The 20,566-nt window shown below is 37.3% G+C and overlaps 1 protein-coding gene across 1 annotated transcript; it reads right to left on the reverse strand.

The window, feature by feature from the left end:
* Positions 1-2,737: 2,737 nt before the first annotated feature.
* HSBP1L1 (heat shock factor binding protein 1 like 1) lies at positions 2,738-13,869 on the reverse strand. The gene is made up of 5 exons (XM_043976118.1): positions 13,819-13,869; positions 13,022-13,636; positions 9,978-10,044; positions 8,197-8,291; positions 2,738-5,135 (listed from the first exon to the last, which is right to left on the reverse strand). The coding sequence occupies exons 2-5, from the start codon at positions 13,064-13,066 to the stop codon at positions 5,130-5,132; spliced, it is 213 nt and encodes a 70-aa protein (XP_043832053.1). The 5' UTR covers positions 13,067-13,636; positions 13,819-13,869; the 3' UTR covers positions 2,738-5,129.
* Between the last annotated feature and the right edge of the window lie 6,697 nt (positions 13,870-20,566).

Consider the following 20,566-nt stretch of genomic DNA (forward strand, 5'->3'; position numbering starts at 1 on the left):
TATTAGGAACAATAAAAATCAAATACAGATATCATTTTTTATATACACCATTGCTTTTCACTACAGTTTTTGTAAAGTTTCTTGCATATTTAAACAATAACTAAATTGATGTATAGATCATTGAGGTTTTTAAACAAAATCATGAGATTGTGTGACAAGTACTGTCAGTGTATAATTGATTCATCATAATAATAGTATTGTGATGTTTAAATCTAATGTGGATCCTAACCTGTTCCCCTCCCCCCAGTTTTGGGGGGAAACTGGCTAAGATTTGCTGATAAATTCAGCAAGAGTTTAGGCTTTTAAAGATTTAGTAAAGAGTAAAGATAACACATGGGATCCCTTAATGCCAGAAAAATCTATCTACTTTCTATCTACTTTCCTCTCTTTCTCTGTCCACCTTTTTTCTGTCTCCCACCAAGCCAAAGTCCCAAACGACAAGAGGCCCTCTCCTTTTCTCTGTCCAGCAAGCCAGCCTCACCTTCCTACTTTCTGTCTCCCTCCCTGAAAAGGGAGGTCCTTCAAGCTGATTGGTTGAGGGTCGTCTCCTGCTGATATCAGTAGTCCACAGCCTCTGAGAACAACCCACTCAGGGTCAGTCAGGTGTGGTCTTGATTTAATCATTCTTTATTTTTTTTATTTTTTTGGTGAGGCAATTGGGGTTAAATGACTTGCCCAGGGTCACACAGCTAGTAAGTGTTAAGTGTCTGAGGCCATATTCGAACTCAGGTCTTCCTGACTCCAGGGCTGTTGCTCTATCCACTATGCCACCTAGCTGCCCCTCTATTTAATCATTCTTAAGTAGGTTCTCAGTTTCTCAGTCTTACCCAGTTCAATCAACCCCAAATCAGTCTTTAGGTGGGGCTCCTGGGCATCTGCCAAATCCCATTATTTTATCACAGTATTTTATTTTATTCCTTTTATATTGGCTTTTTAAAATTAGCTATTGGGAAAACATAGAGCAAAACCCCTAGATCCTACCTTCTTAAACTGTGAGTGGCGACTGGGTCATGAAAGATTTGGCAACAGTAAAAGGTTATGTATGGGGGCAGCTAGGTGGCACAGTGGATAAAGCACCAGCCCTGGATTCAGGAGGACCTGAGTTCGGATCTGGCCTCAGACACTTGACACTTGCTGGCTGTGTGACCCTGGGCAAGTCACTTGACCCCAATTGCCCTGCCAAAAAAAAAAAAAAAGGTTATGTATGCCTATTTTATATACCTATATACCTGGGGATTGCATAAAAAATTTCTTGGGCAAAAAAGAGCTTATAAGTAGAAAAAGTTTTAAGAATTCCTCTATTTTTTTTTTTTGTAAGGTAGCTGGGGTTAAGTGACTTGCCTAGGGTCACACAGCTAGTAAGTATTAAGTGTCTGAGGCCAGATTTGAACTCAGGTCCTCCTGACTCAAGGGCCAGTGCTCTATCCACTTTGTCACCTAGCTGCCCCTGTATAGTTCTTTAAGTGGCTTTGAATGTATTTTTAATTTTTATTTTTTAAAAAACCTTCCAATTACATGTAAAGATATTTTTTAACATTCATTTTTTGTAAGATTTAGAGTTCCAAATTTTTCTACCACCCTCCTTTCCCTCTCCCCTCCTGAGCTCAGCAAGCAGTCTGATGAAGGTTATACATTAAAGTCATGTTAAACCTATTTCCATATTAGTCATGTTGTAAGAGAAGAACCAAAACAAACAAAAAAAAAAATACAAGACAGAAAAAAATGAAAATAGTCTGCTTTCATCTGCATTCAGACTCCACAGTTCTTTTTCTGAATGTGGAGAGCATTTTCCATCATGAGTCTTTTGGCATCGTCTTAGATCGTCGTATTGCTGAGAAGGGTTAGGTCTATCACCACACAATGTTGTTGATACTGTGTACAATGTTCTCTTGGTTCTGCTCATTTCACTCAGCATCAATTTGTGTCTTTCCAGGTTTTTTTAAAAATCCATCTGCTTGGGGCAGCTAGGTTGCGCAGTGGATAGAGCACCGGCCCTGGAATCAGGAGTACCTGAGTTCAAATCTGGCCTCAAACACTTAACACTTACTAGCTGTGTGACCCTAGACAAGTCACTTAACTCTAATTGCCTCACCAAAAAAAAAAAAAAGAAATCCATCTGCTTATCATTTCTTATGGTGCAATAGTATTCCATTACATTCACATACCACAGCTTGTTCAGCCATTCCCCAATTGATGGGCATCCCTTCAATTTCCAATTTTTTGCTACCACAAAAAAACAGCTATAAGTATTTTTGTATGTGGGTCCTTTTCCCTTTTCCATGTTCTCTTTAGGATATAGACCTAGTAGTGGGTCAAAGGGTATGCACAGTTTTAAAGGCTTTTGGGCATGGTTCCAAATTGCTCTCCAGAATGGATGGATCAGTTCACAGCTCCACCAACAGTGCGTTAATGTTGCAATTTTCCCATATCATCTCGAACATTTATCATTCTCCTTTTTTGTCATGTTAGCCACTTGGATAGGTGTGAGGTGATCCCTCAGAGTAGTTTTAATTTTCATTTCTTTAATTAGTAGTGATTGAAAACATTTTTTCATATGTCTGCAGATGAGGTAAAGTGTTGTTTTTTGTTTTTTGTTTTGCGGGGCAATGGGGGCCAAATGACTTGCCCAGGGTCACACAGCTAGTAAGTGTCAAGTGTCTGAGGCCGGATTTGAACTCAGGTACTCCTGAATCCAGGGCCGGTGCTTTATCCACTGCGCCACCTAGCTGCCCCCGAGGTAAAGTTTTTAAAGGCTAGTCCATATACTTTGATAATGACAGATAACAAAAGTTAAGTAAAACTCAATTTTATTTCTTTATAAAGTAAGTACAAAGCAAATATGCATTATTACAAACATTAAAACATAAAGCAACACTGTTACTAAGAAAGAATAATGTACTTAGTACAAATTATATTTTTCCCTGCACTATTTTTGTAAATACCATTAAAAAAATCAATAATTAGCTGATTTTTGAAATATGTGTGTGCCATTTTCACATTTAACTGAAGTTATTCAAAATTAGAAACATTCCCACTTTACATGTACTAAATTAATCTTTATCTTCTGGAATAAACCTATAAAGGATTTAAAGTTGAAGACATCAACATAGCCATTTTTAATTCAGGAACCATATTTCTCAGGCAGTTCTGTTAACCCTTATTCATAACCCTTATTGAAAAAGGGGGTTCTTGGGGCAGCTAGGTGGCGCAGTGGATAAAGCACCGGCCTTGGATTCAGGAGGACCTGAGTTCAAATCCGGCCTCAGACACTTAACACTTACTAGCTGTGTGACCCTGGGCAAGTCACTTAACCCCAATTGCCTTACCAAAAAAAAAAAAAGAAAAAGAAAAGGGGGGTTCTCAGTTCTTACTCCTACTTATGAAGATATACTGGTGGCAAATTTCTTTGAAATTTTAAATGGTCCTTACTATGTAAATGAACTAGTTTTCAAGACAGTCTGGGGGGGACACCTTCATTTTATAACTTCAGAAACTGACTTTGCGGATGTTTGTTTCCAGTTGTTTCCACCAATTTCCCCAGGTATTTCTGGAATGGAACCAGAATTTCTGACTTCCAAATTCTTCTGAACATAAAACTATTCAGAAAAAAAAATATTTTTTTGTTACTTGAAATTTTATCTAAGACTCAGTACTTGAACACATTTGGAAAAACTAAGATACTTTCATTTAAAGGTATGAATGTTATTTTATGTTGAAATGGATATATTCTATTTGGGTATGCTATAAATTCATACTTGAAACTTGTGTTCAGCTTAGCAGTTAAAGTAAATCTGGTGATAAGAATTTCTAGGATGCTTAAAAAATTTTTAAACCTCATGCATTATATATGTTCTCATGCTTAAAAGAGGACATTCTAATCTTTATTATAATAGGATGTTAGGAAAAACAATTACTGTAGAAAAGTCAGAAGAGAATTAGTAAAAAGGAATACCATTGTATAATTTCAGATAATTATCCTACTGGATTTCCCACAAAAGTGGGTGTGTTGAGTTTAGATGAATGAACGAGGAGATGTAGAATGTCAGCCTATATATAATAGGAGGTTGGCTTGATTTGGCAGATTCTTTTTTAAAGACGCCATTACATTTCTGACAGCCCAAAATGAACAAAATATTTGTTTCAGAATCACTAGATAGACCAGTAAGTGCTATTTCACTTGTTCAGGTGATTCCTTGAAGCTTCTGGACATTTTATATGGTAAGCTGGTAAGTTATAACTCAAAATCTTCAAGATTTCCCCCCAGAAAATTAGAATTGAATTATCATAAGTATTAAACCAAAGGTAAAGGTGTTATACCATATGATAAAAGTGAACATCCATTTTTAACAGACTGGGTATCTCATTTAAGAATAATAACCCGGGGCAGCTAGGTGGTACAGTGGATACAGCACCAGTCCTGGATTCAGGAAGACCTGAGTTCAAATCCAGACTGACACTTGACACCTACTATTGCTGTGTGACCCCGGGCAAATCACTTAACTCTCATTGCCTCACCAAAAAAAAGAAGAAGAACCTCTTCCAGGGGCTAAGGGTCCATTTGCAATAATGACATAGAAGTTTCCTTCAAGTTCCTCATTTGTAAAATAAGTATAATTATACCTGCAGTACCTCCCTCATAGGATTATGATGAGGAACAAATGTGATCCCACATATCAAAAGCACTTGCACATTTTTAAGCATTGTGTGAATTTCAAATATTAACATCTTTGATCAAAATATTTATGAGCTGATTAAAGTACTCCCTGAATTAATTTTTTTTTTTTTTGGTGAGGCAATTGGGGTTAAGTGTCTGAGGCTGGATTTGAACTCAGATCCTCCTGAATCAAGGGCCAGTTCTCTATCCACTGCGCCACCTAGCTGCCCCTGAATTACATTTTTATGAACATTCTTATCAATCTTAAAGGTATTCTAAGAACCAAATTTCTACAGATAAATCTAATTGGTTTCTGAAACAAACATACATTTAAAATTATAATATTACCTATCACATTGTATGCTTAATTTTTTCAAATTATTTTGACAAAATTTCTCTTGTTAGGAACGGCTTCTGTGCAGCAGAATCTTTATCCATAAAGAATACACTCCGCATTTTTCATCGTTACATTAATTCAGATCTGTTTGGGAAAAGTTGAAATAGATGTTATTATATCTCATCATGCATGGTTAAACTTAACACCTTAGAGTTTAATTTCTAAGTAACTATAATTAAATTCAATTCATTGCAACAAATATTAAGATACTGTGCTTGATGCTAGGGGAAATAGTTAAGACTCCTTGTTTTTATAGAACCTACAGTATCATGGAGAATAAGTCATATGCATAAATAATTGTAATAAGGATAGAGACTGAACCTGTGTTTCTATGCATAGTAAACTCCCAGATGAGGAACTCCCTTTGCCAATGCAGGTCTGCACCTTATCTGTCCCTTACAGTCTGAGAGAGCATAGGTGATTTGCCAAGGATCACTCGGCCAGTATGGATTAGAATTGGAATTCAAACCCAGTTCTTCCTAGTTCAGAGACCAGCTCATTTTCCACTATTCCATGCTACCTCTCATATACAATGGTAATACACAATAAGTGCTTTGGAGGAATGAGTATGAAGAATTGCTATGTGAAATCAGTTTATACCATTCTTGCCCCATCTTTATTGCTGTTAGTTATTGATCTCCGGATAACTTCCAACTTTAGCATCTAGCTCATGATTATCTTTTCTATCCTTTTCCTTAGTGTGATCTTTTGATACTTCAGTGTTCATGTTAATGACCTTTTGAATAACCTGACCATATAATTCCGCAGTTTCCTCATTTGGAACAACCTCCTGCATTACATGTCAGACACATCTTAGACCTCAACATCTCTTGGAATTATACCATCTCCAAGAACAAGAAGTTTGAAAATGTCTACTCTCTGAGCAACACTTCTTAACCTCCTACCTTTTTCACTGTAATTCACACTAACCCTACATCTTCCCCTATTCCCAGTCCCTTGACCTATGCTTATTCTTTCACGCTCTTATCACCTAATCCAGCCTTGAGCCCATGGTCTGCCACTTCAATATTTCACTAGCCACTACCTAAGAATGCCTTTTCTCATTTGACCTAGCATTCTTAACTAGCTTACTCCTTCCTCTTTGAAGTTAAGCCCAGCTGTCCAATTTTGCCATTCTTGCTCCCCGCTTTGCTCCAGGCTGTTGTTGCCAGAAACAATTTAACCCACTACAAATTTATGGTACCTAACTACAGCTGGCCCCTCACTTTCTTCTGCCTCTTGATCCTACTCTTACCACTTATCCAATTTTTTTTTGGGGGGTGGGGTAATGAGGGTTAAGTGACTTGCCCAGGGTCACACAGCTAGTATGAGTGTCTGAGGCCAGATTTGAACTCAGGTCCTCCTGAATCCAGGGCCAGTGTTTTATCCACACCTATCCAGTTATCAAAAACGCCTATTTCAGGCTTCTTTCTTGTGCCTCAAACCTAAATTAGAACTCTATACTCTTTCCCCCCCTTGTTCTTTAATTGTTGTGGTTGTTTTATTTTTTATAGTATTTTATTTTATTTTCGAATTACATGTAAAGATTGTTTTCAAAATTCATTTTTCTAAGATTTTGAGTTCCAAATTTTTCTCCCTTCTACCTTCCCTTCCCTCTCCACCCTCCCTGAGATGGTAAGCAATCAAATATAGGTTATATATGTACAATCATGTTATACATATTTCCATATTAGTCATGTTGTAAAAGAAGAATCAGAACAAGAAAAACCACAAGAAAGAAAAAATAACAATTAAGGGAAAATAGTATACTTCAATCTGCATTGACTCCATAGTTCTTTTTCTGGATGTGGAGAGCATTTTCCATTGTAAGTCTTTTGGAATTGCCCTGGATCATTGCATTGCTGAGAAGAACCAAGTCCTTCACAGTTGATCATCACACAATGTTGCTGTTACTGTGTACAATGTAGAACTCTATACTCTTGCAGCAAATGAATTAACTTCTTACTTAACGGACAAGTTTGAAGCTCTCAGTTGCTTCAAAATTTTTCAGCATCTCCCTCTGAAACTCCCTTACTAGAACTACTCACTACCTGATTTTGCAATTCTAGTATATAATTATAATCTGATTATTTCTTTAAAAATCTAACAGTCAGGCATTGAGAAATGAACCCTCTTGAATTCATAATTACTCGTGAAAATTTTTGTTAGCTGAATTAGGACAGCTACCACCAAATATCAAAGCTGCATAATTTTTTTTTTAATGAAACAGGCCTATTTCCAAGTATATATTACTTTTTTCTTTAAAGCATTTGAATAGAATGCCATAAGCTGAAAATATGAAACCTATGGGATTCTTCAGGTTAAAACTGCCAATTTTGGGGGCAGCTACATGGCACAGTGGATAGAGCAACCGGCCCTGGATGCAGAAAGACCTGAGTTCAAATCCAGCCTCAAGACAACACTTACTGGCTGTGTGACCCTAGACAAGTCACTTAATCCCAATTGCCTCACCAAAAAAAAACAACCAAAAAACAAAAACCTGACAATTTTTCTAAGAGGGTGGTCTTTAAATGTGTAGCAAAAAAACCTAAACTCTGCTACATCCACATATAATGGAAACTATAAGATGCATTAGTGGTGGGGGGCAGCTAGGTGGTGCAGTGGATAAAACACTGGCCCTGGATTCAGGAGTACCTGAGTTCAAATCTGGCCTCAGGCACTTGACACTTACTAGCTGTGTGACCCTTGGCAAGTCACTTAACCCCCATTGCCCCGCAAAAAAAAAAAAAAAAGATGCATTAGTGGCTATAATATGGGTCTACTTTATAAAGCTTTTCTTGAAGGTTACTTGAATATATTCTCTCAAAAACTAGCCATTTCCCTAAATACCTGTTCCAAAGTGATTTCTCTGAGGATTGAGTATGAAAACATTAACTTACTCCTATTTAAGGAGGGAAAAAAATAAACACTCAAGTTCTTTAGGACAGTTACACCTGATAACTATAAAGATAAATCAGAAAGCACAGGAAATTTGTCTATGGCTTTATAATTTGAAATAATTGTAGATTTCAAGATTTTATTTTAGCATACAGGTGGTAATCTCAGGCTGTAAACAAGTGTGTTGTCATTTTTTAAAGAAGGAAACAAAATGGCCTTTAAAAACATTTTTTAAAATGGTCCTTACCATTTGCTCTTTGTCTGTATTTTGGATCCCTGCTTCTACCATGAGATCAGTTACATTGTTCTGTAAGTCATCAATCCGATTCCCCATTTCTTCCAGTATAAAGTTAAAGACAACTGCATTAGTGAAGATTAATTTCGTGAGTGTAATAATTTATCATATACTTTATAGTAGTCCTTTAGTTTGCATATCTAATGTCACTTTTGAACTGTTGGCCAAAAAAACCCTCTTCAAAGACCTTTTTTTAAGCATATAACATATCCTGATAATTTGATTAAATTATAGAGATTTAAAGCAAATTAAGAGGACAAAAAGAAATCACACCAAATTAACTTCCCCTGTCTAATCTGTGGAAAGGAAAAAAAAAAGCTTTCATATAATTTTTTCCCCAACTGATAACTGCCAAATAACGAGCATGAGTATAGCCATTGCTATATTAAAAGCTGTTAAAAAGCTGAAATCCAATGGATTTAATTTGTTTAATTGAATAGAGTCAGGAATAGCATCTAAGAAAAAAGGAATTAACTATGGTGTATTTTAATATGTGACTATAAACATTTAAACATTTCAAGGACTTAATCTTTTTAACAAAATTGTCTTGCCCAATTAATTGTATGAGACAAAATCTGTCTCTCTCTTTACACATTCACATTTTAAGATATTTAAGTGTTGATTTCATTATGCCTTAGAATAAGTATTTTTATCCTCTATGGAAACTAATTTCCCAAATTGGAGTATAAGTTAGTGAGAAATTTTGTACACATGTTTTGAACACAAATATTCAAGAATTTGGTTTTGGATGTGAGGTAAAATTTGTTTTCAGCAAATATGTTTTTTTCCCCTGGTTTTGTATAAACTGTAAACAGCTTGTTGTACTTTCTAAGTTAAAGCAACAAGTAGGAAGAGTTGAAACAAAACAAAATGAAAAATGTTTGCATTGTTGAAAATGTTTGATGCTTGTTAATAAATAATGGGATTTGGGGTGGCTAGGTGGCACAGTGGATAAAGCACCTGCCCTGGAGTCAGGAGTACCTGGGTTCAAATCCGGCCTCAGACACTTGACACTTACTAGCTGTGTGACCCTGGGCAAGTCACTTAACCCCCATTGCCCCACAAAAATAAATGAATGAATGAATGAATGAATGAATGAATGAATGAATGAATGGATTCAGATCATACAGAACTAAGGATTTATTTTTGTAGTCCTTTATAAACATGAGATCATAGGCTTTTAGAGCGAAGGGATTTTAAAGGTCATAAGGACCAGCCCCTTCAAGGCCTTGCCAGATTTCATCTCAGGCCTCAGTCTCCAAATCCAGCATTCTTTATAGTGTACCACAGTACCTACTTTAGAGTTAAGTTGGCATAGTATGTAGTGGCTTGGCCAGGAAGTTCTGAATTCAAATCCCTTCTCTGATACATATTAGCTCTGTCGACATGGGCAAATCATTTAACATCCTTAATGATAGAATCACTTTTCTTTACATACTGAGGACTATAAATATGAATTTTTATTTTATCCTTGAAAAATATGTGCCAGCTCTCGTCCTTTTGACAAAAACATGAAATAATCTTCCATCCTACAGATAAATATTACAGATGTATTAATATACATCTCTGGATGTATCACCAAAATGTATGCACTTTGCATCAAAAATGTGCATACTAGGAAAGTTATATGGAAAGAAAGAAAATGGCCAGGAAAATTGATCATGAAAACATTTCTTATTCACTATGCAATTTGGGAGCAACCCTGTACATTCTTTTAAAGTATAAAAGGATATTTTTGAGAGTTATTGTCTCAGTCAGAGCTTGGAAGTGTACCTGAAGTTTCTGTAATAAATCTTCTGCCTGGGGGGAAAAATAGATTACATGAATATAATGCATTTAATATACATTTCTGAATTTTGGGTGAGATTGCCCATGGGAAATTGTAAAACTTATTTAATGACTCTAAACCCCAGAAATAAAGACCCTTCTTCATATAAATAGTCTACCCATGTTTTATGATTTAGTAATAGAATAGTACAGCAAATAAAGAATTAAAACTTACTGAGCAATGTCAAAGAAATGTATCCTTGGGGGAAGGGGAAGCTAATCACATGGCAAGGAGGAGGAATAACATGTTCCAGAGTTATCCTTTATGATGTAAGGATAAATCTAAAGATGACACTCCCACCCCTGTAAGCATTTTTGATGGGTCCCCTATGGCAAACTGGGAGGACATGGACAAAAGTTACATAAAATGGGTTAGTTTGGATGGGTCATGATAGCTTTCCTTGTAAAGAATGACGATGGTGGTAAGATCTACTTAAATATTTAAAGAGACTTTTAAAATCAATATTTGCTTTTCTGAGCTGTATACCACCTATTTTATGACTGTGGGACACTAACAGCATAGGAATTGGTGAGGTTTTTCAGTAGCTCATGGAGAACATCTTGTCCCTAACTTCCAAATTCAGTTGTATCTCTTAGACCACACTACCTACAGCCAGTCACTACTAAAGTTCGTATAACATTAAAATTTATAGTGCCTGCTATCTTGTTTCAAAGGTAAAAGTCAAGTCTTAAGAAGACTAACTTCTGTGAACAGATAACATGTAATATTGTACTGTGTTCCTTTGTCTATCCAAAATATTCATAAAGACATTGGATATAATGTTATGTTAAGAAGAGTTGTGAATATGGAATATCCCAGCTAAGAGATTTATATATGTGATTATGGCAGTAAGTGAATATCATACTAATCTCACACTTGTTGATACTATTCTTGGAATTACCAACTGTGTTTTCAGATTTTTTATATAGGCTTGTGATTATCCATGCTGTTTGTATCCCTTAGGACTGCAATCATGATCTGGCCAGGGAGCCAATTAGTCTCTGTTAGAAGGATAGAAGGGAATTGCCCTAGAAAAAGTTAAAAGTGGAAAGTATCTTTGTATAGTCTGCATTCTTCAATTTTACAGATGAAGAACATGAAGCCTAGATAGGCCAAACAATATGCTCAAGTTCATACAATTTGTGGCAGAGCTAGCTAGGGCCATTCTAACATCTCTTGATTCCTAATACAGTGCTCTTCCTAGTACATCATGCTACCTCCTTCACAGTAATGTTTACTTTCCAAAAGAAAACAAAGATGTTGCCCAGAAGTTAAACTTACAAATAGATTTCTAAATGTTTGTGCTGAGTACCAGAAACATCTCTACCTCTAAAAGTTATATGCAAAACTATTCAATTGAATTATTATTTAACATCTTGTCCTTTTTTTTCTTACTCCCAAGTTGTAAGATTCATAACAGTGGTCACTAATAGGGCATCTGTCTCATTTTTATGCACAAATTTGGTATATAATTTGTATGAGGAGGACACAGTCAACGCTCTACAGTTAAACGTGTTTCAAACCCGAAACAGTCACACGTCAGATTATCCATAGCTTTGGGGGTGGGGGAGGGGTAATGTTCACTTATTTTTATTGTTGAATTATAGAATCTGCCTATCCTCTATACTATAAAGACCAAGTAGGTAATACGTTCAGAAGACAGGTGAAATATCCAAAGTTTTAAATTCTATGTTACAGTGTCCAATTGCCACCATAATTTAGTATTGCATTTAATTAGAACTTAAATCTTAGCTGACACTTAAGCAAGAGAGATCAGAGAGGGTGTAGTTGGCAAAGTCAATTCGGTTGTTTCCTGGGACAGTTTCACAGAGCCCTTCAAATAGTAGATCCTTTCATCTGGTTGCCAGTCTAGGGATAAAATGCTGAATCATTGAATCAAATGGGATGTTTTAACACCCTTCCTCCCCCACTTGTAAGATCATTAAATCACTTCCACAGAAAATTATTCGATCTCCTTATTTTCAGGCAGTCTTTACTCAAGCTTTTTCTGACAATCGCTGCTGTGAGAGGGTGGCAGCAATAGGTCCCAGATGCCAACGATGTGTTTGGGTTCAAACCGGAGGAGAGGAGAAGGGAATAATGGACAGAACAGAGAAAATTGCGTAGTATATAAAAATGACACTGGGTTTGGGATCAGAAGAGTTGGCTTCTAATCTCAGTTCTGCTTTTAAACTAGAAGGATGCACCTTTGGGTGAGTGAAAACTCGGTTCTCTGGGCTTCAAGTCCTTAAATGTAAAAGGAGTCGAGTCAAATGATCATCCCGTGCCTTTGGGCTCAAAAGTTCTATGATAATGATTTTCCTTAAGAACCTCAGGTCCTATTTCCCCTCACCCGCACAGTTTCCAGATTCCAGTCTCCTGAATTAGGGGGAGGCATAAGGAAAGGCATTGTTCTACTTTTCCGGTCAAGATAAAAGGTAAGCATTTCTTCCAGTAGGAGAGCTTTCTGCGGATTCAGAGGCTAAATTTCCCAAGAAGAATCAGGCTCTCATCACCTACTGTATGCATGCATAGATAGATAGATGATAGATAGATAGATAGATAGATAGATAGATAGATAGATAGATAGATAGATAGATAGATAGATAGATAGATAGATAGATAGATAGATAGATGATTAGATAGATAGATGATAGACAGTCAGGTAGGTAGGTAGGTAGATAATGGAGCAAACCGAAGAAATTAAAGGCAGTAAAACCCAGGTAAGGCACTAGCCCGCAGATCTGCAGATCTTGGTAGGATTTTCAAGAAAGTCTAATGCAGGGAATTTCACTTGTACAAACGGCCGGCTACACAACCCCTTTGCTCAGGAGCTAGTGTGGCATTCCTATCCCGAATCCTGAGGAAGTTAAATTCCCAAGAAGAGGGAGGGAGAGGGACGAGGGAAGCATGGGGACGAGTAGTACGTGGGCGAAGCTCGAAACTTACAAACTCGGAGAGAGCCCGCGCGCTTGGGGTATCGAAGTCAGCCATCCGTAACCTCTCGCTGCGTAGCCCCCTTACGGGGTCGGCCCTGGCGTCGCCCGGCAGCCCAAAGGTGTTGACGAGAAGCAACAGCCAGGAAGCCCTTGGAGCTCCCTCCGCCGGAGCTAACACAGGCGGCGTCCAGAGCAGCAGCCACCCACTCTCCTGCTGGTGGAAGGCAACACCCGCCGAATGACATAGCACCCGCCAACACTACCAGAGTCTAACAGCTCTTCTTGCCCTCCTTCCTCTTCCTGGTGCTGTGATGGAGTTGAGGTAATTCCCACTTACCTTATTTATAAACCCCAAGACGAAATATCCCAACGTGAATGTTAATGAGCTCTTCGAGTGCTATGAGCAAGCACATCTACCTGTGCCAAGATCGAGTTTAAAAAAGATTCTCGCTGGGAAAAAGTCTCACCCAAACTCCTGATTTCCCCCAAGACCCTACCTACTGTAATAGGTGTCGAGGAGTGAACACTCAACATGTGAGTAATAGCCGGGAGGGAGATACTTGAAGCTTGTGGTTTGCAAAGTAAAATGCTAATACGGACCTGTATCCGCTCACGATAATTTAACCTGAAGCAAAAAGAAAAATAAGAATTAGAACTCAAAAACTTAACTCCTACACTTTTCACCTCAAATGACCTGAGGGGGAGGGGGAAAAAAAAAAAGCAAAGTAAGGAACATTTAATTCCCAAGCGAGGTTAAAGAGCTTTAAAAATAACAACAACAACAAAACATTTTTTAAATGAACACACCCAAATCCAGTGGCTGGCTCCTCTGATCTGGCAAGTCAAATCAGGAAGGAGATAATCTCTGGAGGAAATGACTACTCTTGTGAAGGGTAGGAGAAAATGAGTGTAAGGGTGTAATTGGTTGTTACCTTGTATGTTTTCATTTGACTTCATATTTGTTGTGCTGGGAGGGGTTGTTGTCTTCTAAAGCTGAATACTAGGCCCTCCCTTTGACTAAAACTAGGAACCCATCAGGTTTTGCAGCCTAACACAGAAAGCTTCTTTAATAGCTTGGTGGACTGCCAAGTAATGAGTTGTGGTTTCTATTCTTACATCACAAATGATTAAAGATGTGACCTGAAGGGGGCTGGTAGCCTGAAAGAATGTGATTTGGTTTTTATTCAAAATGGGTGCCATTTTTAATCTCCTACCTTGTCATGAACCACAAACCATTTCTTGAAGTGGGGTTGTTCAGATTTGTGTATAATCCCCAAATCAAGAAATAGTCTCTTGATATTTGGTTGCTCTACCCAACTCCCCACACAAAGCCTGAAGTATCCAGCCTTGTATTCAACATTGTAGTAACCCAGTTGCAGAGGCAATCAAGCCACCGCCCATCCCAACCAACCCTGTGCGCTTAACACATACCTGCAATTAGATCCAACTCTAAATGCAATTTGGAAACCCCTACATATACCTAATTTGGATTTCATTTGAGATACTGTCTACGAGACTTGTAGAATTCATTTCTTTTTCCTGTTGGTGACAAACTCGGTGCTACTTAAACGCAATGAGAAAGGAACTATTTGGATTGGTCATGAATATTCCGTGGGGGGGAGGGGGGTTGTGGTGGTTCTTGGGTATTCCTCAATAAAGAATTACACTCTTGTACACAGTTCAATTAGAATTAAAGTGGTCTTTTATTTGGTGTTAGGAAAGTAACTGAGTGGGAAGTCAAAGACATCACCCCTCAGGGAGGAGGGCTTAGAAACATTCTCCTCCTGGAACAGAAGGAAGGCAAAAGCTTTTATGGAGAGATGGAGGGGCCACTTGAAAACTGGAAAGTTCTCTTGTGGGGTAGGGTGGGGAAAGCTTGGATGCTTGTCATATTCCTGAGGGTCAAGGTGGATTTTTTTGAAACGATGGTCCTGACCTTTGGGGTTATCTCTGTCTCCTAGCTCTGGAAAAATGCTGTCTGCCTCCAGAAAAAGACCTGATGACATCTGAACACAGACCAAAGCATACTATTTTTTTCATTTTCATTTATCCCTTTTTTTCTTTTTTTGGTTTGAATTTTCTTCTACAGAATGACTGATATGAAAATATGTTTCACATGATTGCATGTGTATAACCTATATCAGATTGCTTACTATCTCAGGAAGGGGGATGGGAGGAAGGGAGAGACAGAATTTGGAACTCAAAACTTTTTTAATAAAAGATTAAAATTGTTTTTACATGCAATGGAGTAGAAAAAAATATTTTTTCAAAGTTTGACTGCTATGAATTTCACTGTATTACACTGCAGAGATCAAAGAAAGAGAAGAATCTATGTGTATGAAATATTTATAGCATCTTTTTTATGGTAGCAAAGAATTGGAAACTGAGGAGTGCCCATCATTTGGGAAATGATGAACAAATTATGGTATATATGTACAATTCCAAAGGGCTCATGATGAAACATTCTACCCATCTCCAGACAGTCCTTCCTTCTCCTTCCTTCCCTCTTTCCTTCCTTCCTTCCTTCCCTCTTTCCTTCCTTCCTTCCCTCTTTCTTTCCTTCCTTCCTTTCTTTATTTCTCTTTGTTTGTTTGTTTGTTTCTTTCCTTCTTTTACCTGACTAAGGTGGCAATTTGTTTTGCATGACTACACATGTAATCGGTTTTGGTTTTTTCTTACCTTCTCTATGGAGAAGAGGAGAGAATTTGGAACTGAAAGTAAAATAAATGTAAACATTTTTTTAAAGTATGGTATTTGAAAGTGATGAAATACTGTTTTACTGCAAGAAATGATGAATAAGTTGGTTTCAGAAAAGCCTTGGAACTTTGGTATGAACCAATGTAAAGTGAAGTGAGCAGAACCAGAACCATTTGTAAAGATGAACAACTTTGAAAGACTTAGTAACTAATCAACACAATTGCTAAACACAGTTGCAAAGGACTCATGATGAAAAGTGGTATCCATGTTGAGTTAGAGAACTGATGGACTCAGAATGCAGAACGAAGATGCTTTCTTTTGTTTTGCTTTGGCTTTGGGGGCATGACCAATGTGGGCATTTGTTTTGCTTGCCTTCTCAAAGCGGGAGATGGGAGGAAAAGAATTCAAAACTGAAAATTTAAAGATTGAATCGATTAAAAAAACCCAGAAAACCAGCATTGTAGAAAATACCAAGTCAACACTCACTCTCTCCTTTAGAATTTTCTCAAAATTCATTCTTACTACTATGCAACCTTTCCGGATTGACTCATGACTAAAAGCATGTCTTCCCTTCACACCCCTGCCCCCTGCTGGAGAAGGAGAATGCTCAAAGAAAGGTATTGAATGAAACTGGCACTCCATCCACAAGGCAGGTCATAGACCATAGACTGTTCACATTGGAAAGGAACTTAGGATCATCTACCTAACTTCCTCATTTTATAAATGAAGAAACAGGTGCAGAAGAAGTGAAATGACTTGTTCAAGGTCACACAGTCAATAATTTCTAGTCTACCATCTCATTTTGCATATTCCCTTGCTTACTTTATTTCACTTTAATTTTAGGATCATGAGACAAGCATCACCTGTCCTGTCACCTTCCTGATATCCTAGTAGCACTGACATCAGTATAAATCTGTAAAAATAAGGGACATTCTACTAAGGTAGAATGGAGACAGATCCAGTATCATGGAAGTGAGAGTCTTTTTTAACATAATTTTAGTTGATAAAATAGTCAGTTTCAGAAACTATATGGAAGAATCAAAACATCTAAGACGTGATGGGTAATATGAACTGGTTTATTTAAGATTATTTTAAACATTTATTATCTTTCTATTACATGGACTTTAATTATAAACAATTGCATTTTGCTTTTGTTTTTGTTTTTATCCTGTTCTAGATTTATGATTGTATTGATGTGGGGCATACCCTCTACTAAAAGATCTGTAACTGAAAGTCTTAGAGGGTGATTAGATTAAGTGACTTGCTCATGCCCTACTAGCTAGTATGTATCACAGGCAAAACTTTGAACCCACCTCTTTGTAAATTACTCCACTATTATAAATATCACAAACATGTATGTGTATATATAGAAATATGTATGTACTTATAGATAGTTAGGGATAGGAACTGAACCTGTATTTCCATTAATATGGGGAAATCCCTGATAAGGAAGCCTCCCTTAATCAATACAGTTTGGTACCTTCTTAAAAGATCTAAGGACAGACACCTGTTCTCAAGTTCTTATTAGAAGTGATTCCTGACTTAACTGTAAATCCAGAGGTATACAGTTTCCTCATGAGAAGCTACGGATTGGACAAAGATGTTGCTTCTGCAAAAGCTCCATATGAGGAAATGAAAGCCAAGAATATAAAGATGGACAATATATTTCTAAAACAGTACGCTGTTCTACTGAAGAATGCTGACATTCCTGTCCCTTTCACCAAACCCCCTGAAAGCTTCAAATTCTACATAGAGCAATTGAAGAAAGAAGCACAAACCCCTTTGTGAGGTGGTGGGATTGCACATGGCTTAGCTTCTATTAATTCTGTGATGGAAACATTGTTTTAAAATGTATTTGTCAGGGAAAAAAATGGGAAATAATTTTGTTTATGTACTTTTATTTACTGAATCTGCCATGGGTTCAACATGTGTTGACTGTATTGTTAATAAATTCAACATGTTTAACTCTAAAAAAAAAATGTATAATCTTAGAGAATTTTCTACCCTAGAGCACTGAGGGGTTAGGGGACTTTCTTGCCCAAGGCCACAAGCTAGTATATGTGTATATATACATATATGTATACACACATCCATATTATATGTGTATATGTATATATGACCACATATATATAGTAATTTGGCTTTGTATTTGAAGGAAATTTCTATTTCATGAGACTTTTTCATGAGGCTCCTTCCTTGACTAAACAGTTAAGGTGAAATTCAATGAAGATCTCAATTAGTGGGGTGGATGTTAAAGACATTTTAGAGGTAGAATCCACAGCCCAACTACTCTGCAATCCAGTGATAATGACCTTGCTATTCATTGTACAAGACATTTCATCTCCTGATTCCATGCATTTTCACTGGCTGTCTCCCATGCCTGCAATTCTCTGTCTCTTTATTTCTGCTTGTTCGCTTCCCTAGTTTTTCTTCATGTCCCAATTAAAATCCTAATGCTAGTGAATTTCTCCTATTGATTTTCTCCAATTTATCCTGTATAAACAATATCTTGTTTGTATGTAGTTGTCTATGTTGTCTCCCTCTTTAGATTGAGTTCCTCTTGAGCAGGGACCCTTTTGTCTTTGTTTGGAGCCCCAACACCTAGAAATGTGGTAAATTAGATTGAAAAGCTGGTTTCTGCAGGAACGTGATGAATTTGGTTAGGAATACATTAAGTTTGAGGTGTTAGTTAGATCTCCATATAGATATATTGAGCAGGCAGTAAGAAATATGTACCTTACCTGTGCCAGGGTGGGTGCAGTAGCCAACTTATACAGTGTTACTAAAATTTCAATATGATAATTTGCACCTCAGGAATCAGCAAATATTATAAAATCAGGGCCTCATTTATTGTTTTGTTGCTTGTATAGACTTTACAATGTTATGGACAAGGTGTGTATAATAAGATTAAACTTTAAACTGTGTTAAAATAAAACCCCTGTGAATTGTTTTGTTTTTGTTGTTTTGCTTTTTTTTTGCAGGGCAATGAGGGTTAAGTGACTAGCCCAGGGTCACACAACTAGTAAGTGTCAAATGTCTGAGGTCAGATTTTAACTCAGGTCATCCTGAATCTAGGTCCGGTGCTTTATCCACTGCGCCATCTAGCTGCCCCCTCCAGTGAACTGTTAAAATGGAAGGAACCCCAGGTCTAAAAAGGGAACCTGGAATGAACCAGAGTCTATCACAGTTTACAACAATTATAAATGCATTTATTGCCTGAGAAGGAGCTTTCAAGCTGTAGCAGTGAGACAAGGTTCATATTTAGTTGGAGGGGAGTTGGAAAGGGTGAGATATTTATACATTTTTTGAGGTATTTAGGATTTATGGTTAAGTCAGGAATAAGGGAGAAACACAATAAATTGGGAAGTCAGGCAGGAACTAGAGGCCTAGGGAGAAAATGACTGTAAGTACAATAAATCAGAAAGTAGGATGTTTGCCACTCTTTAGCTAAGTCAAGAACCAAGATGTCTGCCTCCCCTTAGATAAGTCAGAAACCAAGACTCTGAGCTGGTCAAGGATGGTTTCAGCAGTTTCAGGCATCTCTGAGTTCAGCTAAAGTTTAATTCACAAAGGATCATTGGTATGTCAAGCAGCCTTGGGCATCAGAAGTCCTCTTGATTGGCTAGTTGTCATGCTACTCCATTGTCTGATTTCCCTGTGAAAAAGGGAAGCTCTAGCATATTTAATTGGTTAGTGCAAGCATTACAGATCACATGTTCCCAAATGTGTCAGGCTTACCATTATTATTATTATTATTATTGAACCTAGCAGCACACTCCTGGTTTACTCCCTCTTTTCCATTCTTGAATGAAGTGTGTCAGTCTGCTGCCATACTGGACACCAGGTATGAATGGTGTCTTTCATTAGAATGTAAACTTTTGGAGGGCAAGGATTATTTTTTACTTTTGTATTTGTATCTGCAGGGCTTAGCACATTGCTTGGCACACAGTAAATGCTTTTTTTTTTCATTCATTCAGCCACTGTTATATAGTAGCAATAGCTTTCTTTCAAGGCAAATTGTTTGTCTTTGGCTTTCTGGCATTAAAATATTTGGTGGCTCAACCTAGTCAATACCTTGGCCAGTAGCCTTGTCTATTATTGCTGCCTACTGCTGGTATTGTTGCTGCTGCTGCCAAGAAAGAAGTGGTCATTGCTGTAAATTGCTTCAGAGAATCAGAGTCTTTGAATTTGGTGATGGAGTTCATTGGTAACCTTCAAAAGAGCAGTTTCCATATAGCAGTGAGAGCAGATACCAGATTGTAAAGGATTAAGATGTGAAAGTGAAATAGAACTATAAATTACTCTTTCAAGAAGTTTGATGGTATAAAGGGAATGATAACTATTATGCAGCTAGAGGGAAGATGGAAAGTTTTGGACTAGAGGAGACCTGAGTATGTTTCTAGGCAGAAGAGAAAGAATCAATAGGGAGAGGGCAAGATTGAATTTTTAAAGCATTTTAAAATTTTATTTGGGGCTTACATATAAAAAGACAAAAAATAATCTCCACGTACACAATATAACACAAAAAGAGAATTGAATATGAAACCATGAATCTCCATTTCACACTGTTTACTTAAAAAAAACCCTATGTAATAAGTACTACACATAATTTTCAAAGCTACCCTGATTTTCTGTGCTTCCCTCTCAGTTGTTTTCTGCATTGTACTTTTTTTTTCCTCCCTCCCTCTCCACTATAAACTTGAGAAGGCCACCATTAGACACCTATATTATAGATTGAATATGTTAAAGAAAAACAAAGGGGGGATAATGGATAGAACAAAATACTAAAGAAAGTAGGAAGGGGATGAGATCAAGAGTAGAGGTGTGTATTGTAGGGAATTGGGAAGAAAGACACTTC

The sequence above is a fragment of the Dromiciops gliroides genome, chromosome 1 (genome assembly GCF_019393635.1).
Source record: "Dromiciops gliroides isolate mDroGli1 chromosome 1, mDroGli1.pri, whole genome shotgun sequence".
In the NCBI taxonomy this organism is placed as follows: Eukaryota; Metazoa; Chordata; class Mammalia; order Microbiotheria; family Microbiotheriidae; genus Dromiciops; species Dromiciops gliroides.

Bases quoted from the DNA above. Each gene is read 5' to 3' on its own strand.
- HSBP1L1 (XM_043976118.1), bottom strand. From the start codon at position 13,066: ATGGCTGACTTCGATACCCCAAGCGCGCGGGCTCTCTCCGAGTTT. The intron at 10,045-13,021 runs GTAAGTTTCGAG...TTTTCCCCCCAG, and splicing joins CGCGGGCTCTCTCCGAGTTT to GCAGAAGATTTATTACAGAA. The intron at 8,292-9,977 runs ATATCCTTTTAT...TTAACTTTATAC, and splicing joins TGAGACAATAACTCTCAAAA to TGGAAGAAATGGGGAATCGG.